The sequence below is a fragment of the Ursus americanus genome, chromosome 7 (genome assembly GCF_024610735.1).
Source record: "Ursus americanus isolate L20-20 chromosome 7, mUrsAme1.1.p, whole genome shotgun sequence".
Lineage (NCBI taxonomy): Eukaryota > Metazoa > Chordata > Mammalia > Carnivora > Ursidae > Ursus > Ursus americanus.
The window spans coordinates 61,240,412-61,256,334 of NC_142133.1; the positions used below are offsets into that span (position 1 = coordinate 61,240,412).

At 40.9% G+C, this 15,923-nt stretch overlaps 1 protein-coding gene across 3 annotated transcripts in view; it reads left to right on the forward strand.

The window, feature by feature from the left end:
- Positions 1–2,359: 2,359 nt before the first annotated feature.
- The window catches only part of MEMO1 (mediator of cell motility 1), a 123,814-nt gene continuing 110,250 nt past the window's right edge, over positions 2,360–15,923 (forward strand). For 2 of the 3 annotated variants that reach the window (XM_045809127.2, XM_087863745.1), the window contains exon 1: positions 2,363–2,497. In XM_045809127.2, coding sequence (XP_045665083.2) covers positions 2,437–2,497 — 61 coding nt within the window. In that variant the 5' untranslated portion in view covers positions 2,363–2,436. Of the gene's footprint in view, positions 2,498–15,923 lie in introns of all 3 variants that reach the window. The other variant, XM_087863744.1, reaches the window with a different exon arrangement.

A 15,923-nucleotide genomic window follows, 5' to 3' on the forward strand; every position in this document is an offset into this window, starting at 1 on the left:
TAGGTTGGAATGAGTCCTAGGATTGTTGCTAGGAGCAGAGGATAATGATAAGAAGAAACAAAGAACAGCTTATAAATTGTTTTCAGACTATTTTCACTAAATGATTCTCACAGCAAGCCTGTGAGTTAGATATTATTCCTGTTTGCATTTGACAGATGAGAAGACTGAGGCTTGAAAAGGTTACATTACTAGATGCCCATGATCACAGCTGCTGAGAGACAGAGCCATGACTCAAATCTGATTTTCCAATTTGACCAGACTGAAATATGAAGCTTTCTTAGTTCATTGTATCCAGTATCCTTTCCCCTCCTTTTTTTGGGCCATGGAAACAGAATCAGGAATCATTAACTTCAAGAGCTGTCACTGCTTATCAATGCCACGTCAACCATATCAACAGTTTTCCTTTTCTTGAAATTAATGATGAAAAGTTTACCAGTTTACCATGCCATCATTTACCACTGATTTTTGGTACTCCAGGAAGAGTACTGTGGAATTAGAGCTGCAGCCTGCCTTTTTGTTATCTTTAAATCGACTCTGTGGCACATCTTTTTTTTTTTTTTTTTTTGCATAATATGTTAATATTTTGGCAGGTTAGTGGTGAAATGAGAGGGTTAAAAATTGAGTAAAGAAATATGTATCAGTGGAGATTTAATCTAATAACTGTGTAGAAAAAGGTGTGAAAGTCAGAAATGTTCGGTAATTGACCAGGCTTTTAGGCCTGGGATCTCACAGGAGATGCTTGGGCCTTAAAGTTGAAAAAGTGGGAGGAGAGGTTGGAACAGGACGGTAAATTTTAAAAATACATATTATATGACACTAGGGACACTTGAATATTAGGCATCCAGATATCTGCTTTGAACTCTAAATCCAGATATAACAATTTTATGGTTTTAACCTCAAAGCTTTCATTGAAGACATGCAAGTTTCTCTTACTCTCTTCCCAGTTTTGGAATGTTCTACTTCATACCAACACTTCTCTGGGGTCCATGATACCCTACTTTCCTGTGATTCTTCTCTAATTTGAAATGAATTCTTTGTTCCTGACACTTATGTGAAATACTGGGATTTATAAGAGAAGGAAAGGTTGGAAATAATGTTTGTTGTTTGCATACTCTGTCAGACTACATTTATTAACTCTTGTAATCCTAGGGACACTCCTTGAATATATTATCCCCTCTTCATAGATGAGAATAACAGGCTAGCTATATCACACTTGACTCTAATTGGGGAGTTAAGACATGCACCTACATCCGTATAAAATGAAACAAGATAAATGTTTACAGTGTCAAAGCCAAGATGAGGTGGTGAGGGTGGCCCAGTGAAGCAAAAACTAGCATTTGCGGGGACCACAGGCGCACTACCATGTGCCTGTTTCTACAAATGAACTTCCCAACGTGGTCACAGGCTTGCATCCCTAGGAGTGAAACCTTGGGGGTGTGAATCCACTAAAGACTCGTGTGTATGATGAGGTAGGGGTGGACAAGCCGGGCTGTCCTCGTGGAAAGCCGCATCGGCGAGCCCTCGGTGCTCTTCATTTAAGGAAGTTGGCTGGGGGAGGGGGCTTGCCCTGCGGCTGCGTCCTGCTCCCCCCCCCCCCCCGCCGCCGCCGCCTCCCCCCACAGCCTCTGCTGCCGCTAAACCCCGGAGAGCGGAGCGTGCACGTTGAGATTCCTCGGCGGGCCTGGCAGCGGCTGCTGGGCATGCTCAGTGGGCAGGACCCGTTAGAGTGGCGAGTAAGGAAGCGTTGGCTCTTCTCTGGGTCTGCCTTCCCCGGTTCAGGCCCCGGCCCTGGGCTTTTGTGTGCGCGGAGCCGTAGCCGCCGCTGCCTCCTCGCGGGGCCGCCCGACCCCAGATGCCGTCTGGCCTGTCCGGTTTCCGCCGTTAACCTCGCCGCGCGGCTGGAGGAGGAGCGGGGCGGGGCGGGGCCCGCAGACCCGCGGCCGGGCGGGCAGGAGGGCCCTGCCGGGGGTGGGGGTGGGTGCGGGGAGTCCCGCGGGGGGTGGGGGGAGGGGGCGGGCGCGGAGTCACGGGGGTGGGGTCACCGGCGGTGGCTCGGGGAGGCCAGCTGGGAGGGGAGGGGGCCGTGGGGGCGGCTCGGCGGAACCAGCCGCGGCTGGGGAGCAGCGGCGAGTCCGGGGGCCGGGGCCAGGGCTTTCCGGGCTTCTGTGAAGCCGCCGCGGGCCCCATCTTCCGGCGGTCGCCGGAGTTTGTGGTGATTGTTGCTGCCGCCGCCACCGCCCCGGCTGCCATCTCCTCCTCCTGGGCCGCCGCCTCCTCCTCTTCCTCCTCCTCCTGGGCCGGGCTGATCCCCTCCCCACTGCCGCCTCCTCCTGGGCTGGGCCCGCGGTGTCTCGTCCCCTCGCGGAGCCGCTCCTGCCGCCGCCGCCGCCGCCTCCTCATTCATCCTCGTGCACCATAGGCGGCACAGGCACCAAGATGTCCAACCGAGTGGTCTGCCGGGAAGCCAGTCACGCCGGGAGCTGGTACACAGCCTCAGGTAGGGCCCCAGGCCGGCCGGCCCGTCAGCCCGCCGCCGCCGCCTGGCCCCGCGCCCGGCCGGCCGAGGTCGGCGGCCCGGCCCCGCGCGGCGGCGGGAGGGACGAGGGCGCGGACGGCCGCCGGCCGCGGGACCGCGTGGGGAGGGAGCGGCCCGGAGGCCGGCCTCGCCGCCTCCCCCACCCGGGTGGCATCCCGCCGGGCAGCCCGGGCCGGCCGCCCTCTCGCTCACCGCGGAGTTGGGCGAGAGGGAGAGTCGCCGCCTTGGCAGCCTGCGCCCTCCCTCGGGACCAGGCTCGAGGCAAGAATGTGCTCCCGGTGCTCCCGGACCCGAGCCTACTTGTCGCCTTCTCCAGCTCCCGGGAAGCGGGCGGCCGAGCGCTGCCACCCCCGGGAGGACAGTTTGCCCGGCGCCCGAGCCCCGCTTCCCCCACCCGGGGCCGAGGGAGGGACGCGCGTTCCTGTGCTCGCGGTTGCTCCCCGCCGGCGGTCCGAGAAGCGCCCGCGACCCGGGCAGTTCTCTCGGTCTTCCAGTGTGCACAGCCGATTCTGCTCACCCGTCTCCGGCGAGGAAGTCTTCTCCCTCTTCCGCTGGCAGTTTGGAAAGAGGCAGCGTTCCCCTCACCTTTAAGGTGCTCAGCTGTCTGGAGAGGAGTGCAGGGTAGTACTTTTTCACGTTGCCAGACTAGAGGCAAGGTCTCCGCCTGTGAGATCTGTTAGAGGAGGGCCTCTCCTGGCATTTGCAGCTCCTGTATGTTGAGGGTAGGGTAGAAGTATTGCCAAGCAGTGGCTTGGGGTGGCCTCCCAGCTCTTTTGTCAGTGTTTTCATTGTTACTGTCATTCACGGAAAGGGGCAGCTGGAGATGGCATCAGCACTTTTGCTCAGCAGCCTCACCAGTCTCTAGTCGCTCAACACTAAGCAGGTGCTGGAACTACCTAACGAATTAGATTAGGGTCTGAGCGAATTTAGTCTTCTGTCAACACTGTCTACAAACATTTTAGAGCTCTTTATGTAAGAAGGCCTAGGGACTTTCTCTTTCATAAACGTTTTGTTAGGACGACTGCTTTCTGGGATTACTTTCAGGAGTCACATTTCTGGTAAGTTAACAAAGTTCCACTGCGATTCCTACTAGTTTTCAGTCATTTAGTATTGGCTTATCAATAACTAGACCTAACTTTAATGTGGATCGCTTCATGTTTCCTTTTGCAAATAGTTGGGTTGGGTAGTGACATGGTTTGTGAGACAAAGATTTGGAAGAAAATTCATTTCTCTGAAGTTGCTAAACGGTCTCATAAATACATGCACTTTACTGACTCACTGAAGATTTGCTGTGTTAAGAAGACACAAAAGAATCATGGTTGGATTTGCCAGCCTAACAGATAGCTGTAGTTTTGTACTAAGCAAATGACATTTGGCTTCCCTTCATGGTCCTAAAGTACTTCATAAACATTTAATCAATTCCCACAGCCTGAGAATGTCAGTTAAGCTTTTCTTGTTCAACATATGGGGATGTGCCTGAGACTCTGTACTAGCCAGTGGCAGAACAGGAATTGAGAAATGGGAGTCCCTGGCTCCTGGGCTTGTCCTCCATTTAAGTGCATTATTAATATTCAATTTATCAATGCATAATTGTCTTTTCTGGGTTACATGTCACTAACCTGCTTTCTTCAATGTGTTTTGAAGGGTTAGAAAGTCTCGTTTTCGCTTTCATGGCCATCTTTTAATTTATTTCTTTTGGTTTTGTTTTCTATATCTTTCTATAAATGTTTTATACTTTTTTATGTAGTTTGCCTTGAAAATTGGGCAGATGATTCTGGAGGAATTTTTATAGATTGTTGAATATTCTTTGGGTAGTAAAATAAGGCATGGTTCACACTTTGGACTTGAAAAGACTTCTTCAGTAATCTTCTCAATTATAGGAAGAATCCTTTAATCCAGCTCACAACATTCTCTGATTATAGCTATTTATTAGTAGTGAATGAAAATGAACTATTTTCTTTCTTTTCTTTTTTTTTTTGGTATAAGCACAATTTTTTTTTTTTACCTTGTTATATTAGTTTCAGGTGTACAATATAGTGATTCAACAATTCCTAAAATGGACTGTTTTCTTAAAAATTTGAAATGCAATCTTATTTCCCCAAATTCTCAATGACATCAATAAGGCCATTTTGATAATGTGAATTGTCATACAGAACCTTATTGTTAAAAAAATTCAAAGCATGTGTTGCGTGTGTGTGTGTGTGTGTGTGTGTGTGTGACTTTAAACTTAAGTAATAATAAAGGGTGAATTTAAAGCAACGTAGTTGTAAAAGCTTATTTTGCATTTTAAAAATAAGTGAAGTAAAAATAGTTAAGTAAACTTTGAATTGGTCTAGTAACTTATTTAACGTTATCCCTATGTACCTACATTGGCAACATTGACCATTGGAAAAATTTTACTTGTGTTATTATTGTTTCCCTAGTGAACTAGCCCTAAAAACTTGAGTAATAGGAGAAGACAGATGTGATTGTGAATTGTCATTCTATTCTTCCTACAGCATTCGGATCATGTCCATAGAATTAAAGTATTCGGTTACTGTTATAAGTAAGGGTGAAATCACATTTGCTTCAGTTACATAGCTAGCTCAGGGGAAAAAAACTGTGTGTGTGTAAGTATATATGTTATGTATATATACACATATGTCTTCATTTTTATTTATCTCTTGTTATATGCTAGATCCTTTGATAGAAGTATAAATTATTCCCTGTTCTCAAAGAATTTACAGTATATTTGAAGTAAGTCATAAGACAGCAAATAAATTTTGGGTAAATTGAGGTAGTACTTTCAGGAGTTCTGAGGATTATGGAATCACTTCAAGGTAGGTTTTGAATTGTGCTTTGAAGGAATGGTATTTAGGTAGGTTAGAGAGGAGAAGAGAACGTTGGGGAACACCACAAAATACAGAGGCAAATAATATAAGTAGGTCAATTTAATAAGAATGGAAGGTTCATACTGGGGACCAAGGGAGGAGTTTCTGAGTAGGGAGCTAATATAGCATTTTAGGAAAATTAATCTCCTAGGAAGGTTAATCCTCACTTCTTTACCTGTGTATAGCAGGGATCAGCTAACTATGCCCATAGCCCAGATCCAGCCTGCGGCCTTTATCTTGGTCAAGTCAACTAGCTAAGAACGGTTTTTAATTTTCAAAGGGTTTAAAAAACAAACACAAACCAAAAGTGCAGTAGAAACCGCCTGGGGCGCATAAAGCCTAAAATATTTATTATTTGGCCTTTTACAGAAAAATATGCTGAACTCTAGTGTAGGTTAGTGGTTCTCAAAGTGTGATCTCTAGACCAGGAGCATAATATATCTGTACTCTGTATTTTCTCTATATTTATTATAGCTTTTATTTCATTTCAGGCTCTTATTATCTTCTGTCAAGACAGTTATAACTGCCTCCTAACCAGCCTTCTTTCTGCCAGCCTTATCCTCCTTCAGTTCATCCTCTACATTGCTTCCTGAATAATCTATGTGACCACATAATTCCTTTGCATAAATCTCACTGACCCATCTTGCCTGTTGGACAAGGTCTAAGTTTCTTCATGACTTGGCATCCTCCTATCTCTTTGGCCACTCCTTCTTACCCCATCCCGGTCCTTGTTTTTACCACCCTTAAGCAACATGTAGCAGCTGCAATTGTTTCTTTAAATACACTGTGCTTTTACTCAAGCTGTTTGCTCTGTTGGAATGCACTTTGCCTGGATAATTCCTACTCTTCTTTTAAAGACTCAGGTGTTCATACCTCCACGAAGGCTGTCCTGATGCCTGACTTCTCCCAGGCTGTTTTTGCTGTTCCTTTGTACTTCCATAATGTCCTGTGCATATCTCTGTACATTTATTTGGTTATCTGTATGTGTGGTTGTGGTGGTGGTGGTGGTCGTCGTCTTCTTCTTCTTCTTCTTCTTCTTCTTCTTCTTCTTCAGATTTATTTATTTTAGAGAGAGAAAGAGGGAGAGAGTGTGCCTATGAGTGAGGGGAGGTGCAGAGGGAGAGAATTTCAAGCAGACTCCCTGATCATGACCCATGAGATCATGACCTGAACTGAAACCAAGAGTTGGCTGCTTAACTGACTGAACTACTCAAGTGCCCTGTATATGTGGTCTTCTATAAGGTTAGGAACTCCTTGAAGCTAGGAACAATGTCTTGCTCATTTTTTTGTACCTTAAGTACTCAGCACAGATTTTGTACATAGTAGGTATTCAATAAGTATTTGAATGAATGAATGTTAAAGTGCTTGGCATAAAGTAAATATGGACAAAGATAGTGATTGTTTAAATCCTGAAGAGCAGTGTGGGTGATAAAGGACCATTGCTAATTAAATCTCTGAGTATAGTATGGATGAAGAATATTGCTGGTGGGAAAGGATTAGAAATCCTGATTCACCAGTTGGGACCCCATTTTATCTAATATTTTTAAAGAAGTGTGACATACATATAGAAAAGTGTATAACTAGTTGAATTTTCACAAAATAATCACATTTATGTAATTAGCACCCAGCTCTAGAAACATAGCAGTACTGGAATCCCCAACGCTACTGTCTTCCTTATAGAAAAATTTTGTCTGTTTTTGAACTCTACATAAAATAGAATCATAAAATATATCTTATTTGAACTTCTGCACAACATTACATTTATGAGATTAACCCTTGTTGTGTTGTAGTTTGTTTCTTCTCATTGCTGTGTTCTGTTATGTGAATATACCTTAGCTTATCCATTCTACTGTTGGTGGACATTTGGTCTGTAGCTAGCTCCTCCAGGATCTTGGTGTTTTGGTGAATCAAAGTGCTTAGTTTTAAAGAAGTCCTGTTTATCAATTGGTTAGTGCTTTTTTGTTTCCATTTTTGAAATCTTTGTCTGTATCAATGTCATGAAGTTACTTTTCTATGTTTTCTTTTAGAGGCTTTATCTTTTTACCTTTCATATTTATATCAAGAATTCATTTAGTTGATAGCTGTATGTGTACGGAGTAGGTACATTACATAAATTTTTCTGTTGAACTAAATGTAGATACAGAAAAAGTATACAAGTCAAGTGTACAGTTTGATAAATATTCACAAGTTTAACATACTCTGACCTGCTATTTAGATTCAGAAATAGAATATTTCCAGCATCCCAGAAGGATCCATTACATTTTAATGTTTTTGAAATTGGTATATCTAAGTTAGCTATTTGTATACAAGTGTGTATTTAATGTGGGGTGTCCTCCTCCCCCGAAAATGGTTGTTATATTGGTGGTACATCTTATAATTAGTGGTGTCCTAGAATTGAGGAAATATATCAAAGTCAAATGATTTCAAAGAACATTCTTGAAGTGTTTGTATGATCTCTGTCTTAATTGCAGTTTTACTTTTTGAGTTGTTTTCATTCATTTTGCCATATTTCTAAGCATTTAATAAAATATATTGCGGTTCTGTAGTTGGAAAACCACAGTTGTTTTAGTTTTTTGATACGTGCCTTGAGTTTCGAGTGTCAAAATACATCTTTGTGTGTGAGAAATTGGAAAATTGGCTAATAAAAAAGTTCTTCTTTGAAGAAAAGAGATTATATAATATTTTGTTTTAAAATAACTTTTAGGTTACTAAATACAGTGTTTTGTATGCTGATTTTTCTTTGCCTTTCATCCCACTGTTTTACTTGGAGAAAGGCAAGACAAAGAAAGAACAAATTTAATAGGCAAACTGTTGAGATTATTGCTTGATTACCTCTGGCTCTTGCTCATTTTCCTTCTTTTTTTCTCATATAATTTCCAAATCAAAATCATCTTCTTTCCTAACTCCATGGTGTAGTTTGTATTTATCTGTTTTTGTCCATTTGAAAGACCAAGATGAATAACAAAAATGTCCTTCATTAAGCTTATTCTGTAGGTACATTACATATATTTGTATATAAGCTGTAATCCTCAAAAGGATGCTACAAGGTTGGTATTATCTCCATTTATGGATGTGGAAACAATGACTCAGAGAGGTTGAGTAACTTGTTTAAGGTTTAAGTAAGTAAGTGGAAGAGTCTGACTCCAGGGAGCCAGTCTGACTCCAGAGAGGTATGGTGAGATATTCTCTCCCAAACACTGAATTTTTCTGTTCCATTTCAGATTTTTCTCAAACTTTTGACATTTAACTCACACTTGTATATAATTTATGGTTTATAAGGCATTTTCTTATATATATTTGATTTTCACAATAATCCTGTGATTAGATATAGAATAGGTAAAGCAGGCAGGGCTTTAATCCACTCCCTCCTTGCTACGTTATTGATGAGAAACTAAGATTTGGAGGAGGCTAAAATTGCCTGAGTCATACTACTGGTAAATGGTGAGCTAGGATTTGAGCATAGGACTTCTTGCTGAAGTGTACTGTTTTTTCTATTTGTAGTGATGCTGGAGTAAGAGAGAAGTTGAATTATTTGGAATCAGTAAGCATCTCTATAATTGTTAAGTAAATAGCTTAGATTATAAAATAATAAAAGTGTGCTCTTATGAATATTGAATATTATTCATAGAATATAAATACTGACAAAGGGATTTTTTTTAAATTAGGCTAGTCCCAGAATTTGATTTGGGCCTAGCAAAACTTTTTTATTTATTTTTATTTTTTTAATTTTATTTATTAGAGAGAGCAGAGCATGAGTGGGGGGGGGCGGGGCAGAAGGAGAAGCAGACCCCAGCTGAGTGGGGAGCCAGATGGGGGCTCAATCCCAGGACCCTGAGATCATGACCTGAGTTGAAGGCAGATGCTTAATCGACTGAGCCACCGAGGCGCCCCAGGCCTAGCAAAACTTAACACTTCTGGAGAGGCTTTATTTAACATTCAGTGATTCAGTATTGAATAAACTGAGTTCTGTGTGAAAGGTACTGCTCTAGGGACTAGTTTTGTAGCAGGAGATGAAACAGACAAAAATCCCTAGAGTGTATGTTCTATTTGGAGGAGACAGACAATAAATAAGGTAAATAAGTAAAATATATAGTATGTTAGATACAGGAAAGTGCTGGGGAGAATTATAAAGCAAATAAAGCAGAACTTGCTGGTGTGTAAAGAATTTTTAAGGATGGGAGAGAAGTTTGCAATTTTTAAATAACATCGAAGGGGAAGACTTCACTTGAATGACATTTGAGTGAAGACTTGAAGTAGATGAGTGAGTTAACCTTGCATTCTAGATGGTTTTAGGGGCCAGGGTGATTTTAGGCTGAGGGTACTGCAAGTTCAAAGATCCTGAGGCTAAAGCAGGCTTGGAGTGTTTGAGGAACGGTGAGGAGTCCTTTGCAACTGGTATGAAGTGACCTGGAACAGAGTAGTGTGATAGGAGGTTAAAAGTAACTGGCTGGAGCAGAGGTACAGAGGTGTTGTGGTCAGATAAGTCTTGAAGAGCTTTGTAAGGACTTTTCTTGAGCAGCTTTTGGAAGGTTTTGAGCAGTTGATGACATGATCTAATTTAGATTTACTAGAATCACTTGACTGCTATTTTGAGCCTTGGGGAGTGGTGAAGGCAGTAGCAAGGGCAGAACTAGAGAGACCATTTGAGAGGAAAGCACTAGACCAAGTGAGAGATGATGAAGGCTTGGGTTGAGTAATAGCAGTGGAGGTGGGTAAGAAGTGTTTGGTTACTGGATAGATTTTGAAGGTAGAGCTGAAAGGATTTGCTACCATACTTGAAAGTGGGGTGTGAGAGAAAGACAGGAGTTGTGGATATTTCTTAAGGTTTATCCCTTAGCAATTGTAATAATGGAGTTGCTACCATCTGAGGTAGGGAGGACTTAGAAAAAAATTGGGGGAGGTAGGTTAAGAAATCAATTTTGGTTTGTTAAATTTTAAGGTGTTTACTGTACGATCACCTGGGTACTTGAGCCTGGAATTTAGAGGCGAGGCCTAGCCCGGAGATGTAAAATTGGGAATTATCATTATATAGATGGATGGTTTTAAAGCCAAGTGTCTGGGTGAAATCACCACAAGAATGAGAATAGCTAGAAAAAAGGTTCATGAACTGAGCCTTAAAACATTTCCAACCTGAAGAGGTTGGGGAGATGAGGGAGATCACCTAAGGAAGACAGATTAAGCATCTCATTAGGTGGAGAATGAGATATCCTGGGAGCCAGGTAAAGAAAATGCTTAAGGACCTCTCAGCACAGTTTATATAGATTTGCCTAGGCGTTTTTTCTTTGACATGCACTTTTAAGTCTGGTCTAAGCTGCTCTGGTTTTCGACATTGTTTATGGTTACCAGAGCTTCCTAACTGGTTGCCTAGCTTCCATTCTGTTCTTTACACAGCAGAGAGAGAAAGATGTTTTATTTTTTTTAATTTTTAATTATTTATTCTTTAAAATTAACATATGTATTATTTGTTTCAGGGGTACAGGTCAGTGATTCATCAGTCTTTTATAACACCCAGTGCTCACCATAACACATACCCTCCCCAATGTCCATCACCTAGTTAACCCCATGCCCCCACTCCCCTCCCCTCCAGCAACTCTCAGTTTGTTTCCTAAGATTAAGAGTGTCTTATGGTTTGTCTTCCTCTCTGGTTTCGTCTTGTTTCATTTTTTTAAGAGGGAAATCTTTTAAATATGTAAATGAGATAATATTCTTTTCTCAAAACCCTCCCCTCATACTTAAAATCATATTCAAAATTCTTACTGAGGCTTAGAAGTTCTTACATGCTCTGACCTCTGCGGCTTAACTTTCTGATTTCATCTCCTACCACTTATCCTTTATACTTTTCCAGCTGTTCTGACCCCCTTACTGTTTCCCAGATATGTCAAGGTTATTCCTGCCTTAGGACTTTTGCAGGTACTTCATAAAATTGGCCAGTTCTGGCTGAGTAGCCAAGGAAAGGATCATTTTATTGATTCCCTTATTTTGCTAGTTACAACTAGGAGGAGGAGTAAGAAGAGGTGAAAATGGGTGGGATAGCTCTTCCCAAAGTGTTCTGAGAAACTAATCCCTGGAGATGCCTTTGCAGGAAGGCTTTATGGTCAAATAAGTTTCGGAAATGTTGCATCTGTTTTTCTCCCTTGGGCCCAGACAACTAACAATAGACTTGTTTTATGGCTCATTACATGGTCTGTCTTGGTGAATGTTCTGTGTTCATTTGAAAATAATGTATGTTTTCTGTAGTTGTGGGGTGGAATGCTTTCTAAATGTTAATTAGGTTAAGTTGGGCTATTGTATTTAAATCTTTTATGTTCCTATTGATTTTCCTTATTTTATTATTTATGTTAATTCCTGAGAGCAGTGTTGAAATTTCCAATGATAATTCTGGATTTGTGTATTGTTTCTTTTAGTTTTGTTGATTTGTTGTTCATGTATTTTGAATCTTATTTGATGTACATGTTTGGGATTGTTTCTTGAATTGACTGTTATTATGGATGTACCTCTTTATATCTGGTAATATGTCTTGTTCTGAAGTGTTCCTTGTTTTGTATTAATAAAGCCAGGCCAGCTTTCTCATGGTTGATGTTTGCATGGTACCTGCTTTTCCATCTGGGTCAGGGGTCACCGAGAATACCTTCAGGTTTTATGATTCCTTAGATGACTCCTAGAACTCAGAAAAGCTGTAATATTTACAGGTATGGTGTATTCCAGAGAAAGGATGCAGATTAAAATTGGGGCAAGGAGAAGGTGCATACAATGGAGTACAGTAGAAGACAAGTGTAAGAGTCTCGTTGTCCTCTCAGTGGAGTTGCCCTGACAGTGTTTAATTCTCTCATCAGTGATGCATGACAATAAGAATGAAGTCCTGCCAGCCAGGGAAGCTCACCTGGGCCTTGATATTCAGGGTTTTTATTGGGGGGGGGCAGTCTTAGAGGCATGGAGCACCGTTGTGACTTACCTCAACTAATCAGTCTCCAGCCCTCCTGTCTCTTGCAGAGCTCATAGATATACAGTGTGGCCCAGGGTACCAGGAAAACAAAAACAGGTATTTACCGTAAATCATACTGTTAGCATGAACTATCTAGCAAGGCCCTATGTATACAAACACACTTTTTTATTGTGGTAAAATATACGTAGCATAAAATTTTCTATCATACCAATTTCTAAGTGTACACTTCTGTGGCATTAAGTACATTCATATAATTTGCAACTATCACCAACATCTATCTCTGGTATGTTTCCGCAACTGGAAGCCTGTACCGATTAAATCCTAACTCCCCATTGACTCCTCTCCTCACCTCCTGGCAACCACCATCCTACTTTCTTTATGAATTTGCCTATCCTAGGTACCTCAGTTAAGTGGACTCATAGAATATTTGTCCTTTTTGTCTGGCTTACTTCACTTAGCATGTTTTCAAGGTTAATTCGTATCGTAGCATGTATCAGAATTTTATTTCTTTTTAAGTCTGAATAATATCCATTGTATGTATATACCATATTTTGATCATTCATTCATCTATTGATGAACACTTGGGTTGTTTGTACCTTTTGGCTTTGTGAATAGTACTGCTACGTATGTTGGTGTACAAGTATTTGCTTGAGTCCCTGCTTTCAATTGTTTGGGTAGCTATCCAGGAGTGGAATTGCTGGGTCATATGGTAATTCCATGTTTAACTCTTTGAGGAATTAGCAAACTGATATCCACAGCAGCCGCACTATTCTACATTCCACCAGCAATGCTCAAGGATTCTACTTCCTTCACATCCTTGTGAACACTTGTTTTTTCCTTTTTTTTTTTTGATAATAACCATCCTAATGAGTGTGAAGTTGTATCATTATGGTTTTAATTTGCATTTCTGTAATGACTAATGATTTTTTAAAAAAGATTTTCTTACTTATGAGAGAGAGAGCACACGTGCACAGGAGGGAGAGGGAAGAAAGAGAGTCTCAAGCAGGTTCCCTGCTGAGTGAGGAGCCTGTTGAGGGGCTTGATCTTAAGGCCCTGAGATCATGACCTGAGTCAAAATCAAGAGTTGGATGCTTTAGGGGCGCCTGGGTGGCTCAGTCGTTAAGCGTCTGCCTTCAGCTCAGGGCGTGATCCCGGCGTTGTGGGATCGAGCCCCACATCAGGCTCCTCCGCTGGGAGCCTGCTTCTTCCTCTCCCACTCCCCCTGCTTGTGTTCCCTCTCTCGCTGGCTGTCTCTATCTCTGTCAAATAAATAAAATCTTAAAAAAAAAAAAAGAGTCGGATGCTTTATCAACTGAGCCACCCAGGCACCTGACCTGACTTCTTTTAGCACTTTATAAATATTCTATTGAATTTTGGCTTGCACAGCTTCTGAGAATTCTGTGATTTTTTTTTTAATATTTTTTTCTGTCAACACAGTGGTTTTTTCTTTTCCTGTGGTTAAAATTTTTTTAAAACTTACTACCATTTTCTTGATGTTTTATCATCATGTATGTGCCTTTGAGTAATCTGAGTTTATCCTTTTGGGATTTGCCAAGTTTCTTGGATCCATGGGTTATAGTTTGCAGCAAATTTAGAAAAATATTCGTCATAATCATTATTACCTCAAATATTTTTTCTTTTTACCACCTTTGTTTTCTAGACTCCAGTTAAAAGTATGTTCAGTAGGGGCGCCTGGGTGGCACAGCGGTTAAGCGTCTGCCTTCAGCTCAGGGCGTGATCCCGGCGTTATGGGATCGAGCCCCACATCAGGCTCCTCCGCTGTGAGCCTGCTTCTTCCTCTCCCACTCCCCCTGCTTGTGTTCCCTCTCTCGCTGGCTGTCTCTATCTCTGTCGAATAAATAAATAAAATCTTTAAAAAAAAAAAGTATGTTCAGTAACTTGATGCTGTCCTGTAGTTAATTGGGAATTATTTTTTTCCTTTTTTTCTCTCTGTGCTTCCTTTTGGATAATTTTTTTTACTTCGTTTTCAAGTTCACTGATTTTTTTTTGTCTTGTGCAATATCTGAATTTGCTTTTAATTCCATCAGTGACATCTTTTAAATATAAAAAAGTTAATAAAATAACTGCTAGTTTCATCTGAATATTTTCTTACTAATTTTTATTACTCTTTTGGGTTTTTCAGATGATGAATTTATTTATAGGTTTTTTTTTAAGGTTTTGTTTATTTATTTGTCAAAAAGAGAGAAAGCACAAGGAGGGGGAGCGGTAGGCAGAGGCAGAAGGAGAGGGTGAGGGAGAAGGAGGCTCTCTCCACTGAGCAGGGAGCCTGATGTGGGGCTCAATCCCAGGACCCTGGGATCATGACCTGAGCCAAAGGCAGACGCTTAGCCAACTGAGCCACCCAGGAGTTCCAGAATTTATTTATAGGTTTTAAAAAAACGTTTCTGTATTGTGTCCTAGAAATCAGCTTGACCAATGCCCATTCTTCTGGCATAAGTTTTGATTGCTAGCAATACTGGTTTGCCTCAGAGCTAATAAAAAGAGTAAGGATTCCCCCCCAGTCCCCCCGAGATCTGGGCAACCTAGAAATTGAAAATACATGTGAATTGTAGCTTAATATTGATTTAGGATTATTTTCTTTTAAATTAAATTAGATGATAAATTTAAAAATACTGTGAATACATTCATATGTTTTAAAAATTAAAGGATTAAGAACTCATTCCTATGCCACCACTGTATGTTTTATATTCCCCTTCTCTTATAGGTATGTGCTTTTGTTAATTTCTTGAGTGTCCATGATTTTGTTAAGCATATACAAGCACATATGAATATATTATCATTTCCTTTCCAGCAAATAGTAGTATAGTATATTGTATAATTGTTTTATACTTTTTGTACTTCACAAATTTAATAATTGAAGGTATTTCTGTGTGGTAACATGGAGAGTCATTATTATACCTATCACACCCTCTTTTTTGGCTGTTGCTTATTCTGGTTCTTCAAAGGAAGATAGTTATGGTTCATTCAGTAAGGTGACCCAGAGTTGAATAGCTAAATAAAGTATCATTAGATCTCCAACAGTTATTTTCAAACTTTTCAGTCTCAGAGTCCCTTTATACTCCTCAAAATGATTGATTACCTCAAACAGCTTTTTTTTAAAAAAAAAAAAGTGAATTATATCTATCAGTATCTGCCAAATTAGAAACTAAAACTGAGAAACTTTAAAAATATTTACTTTTAATTTATTTAAAAAATAATAAGAACCCATTACATGTTAATATTAATAGCATTTTTAATGAAAGTAACTTTATTTTCCAAAATAAGGAAAATATGAGAGATTGGCATTTGTTACATTTTTGCAAATATCTTTAATGTCTGCTTAATAGAAAACAACTGGAGTCTCATATCTGTTACTGCGCTCATTTTGTTGTGATACATTGTTTAACCTGAACCGTATCAAGAAAATCTGGCCTCATACAGATGTGAAATTGGAAAAAGGCAGAGTAGTTTAGTGGACTTTTCAGATAATTGTGGTATCCTTTTTTCTGATGTTACACTAAAATTAAAGTTGTAGTTTTTAAAAATTGTTTTATTGAAATATAGTTGACATAGG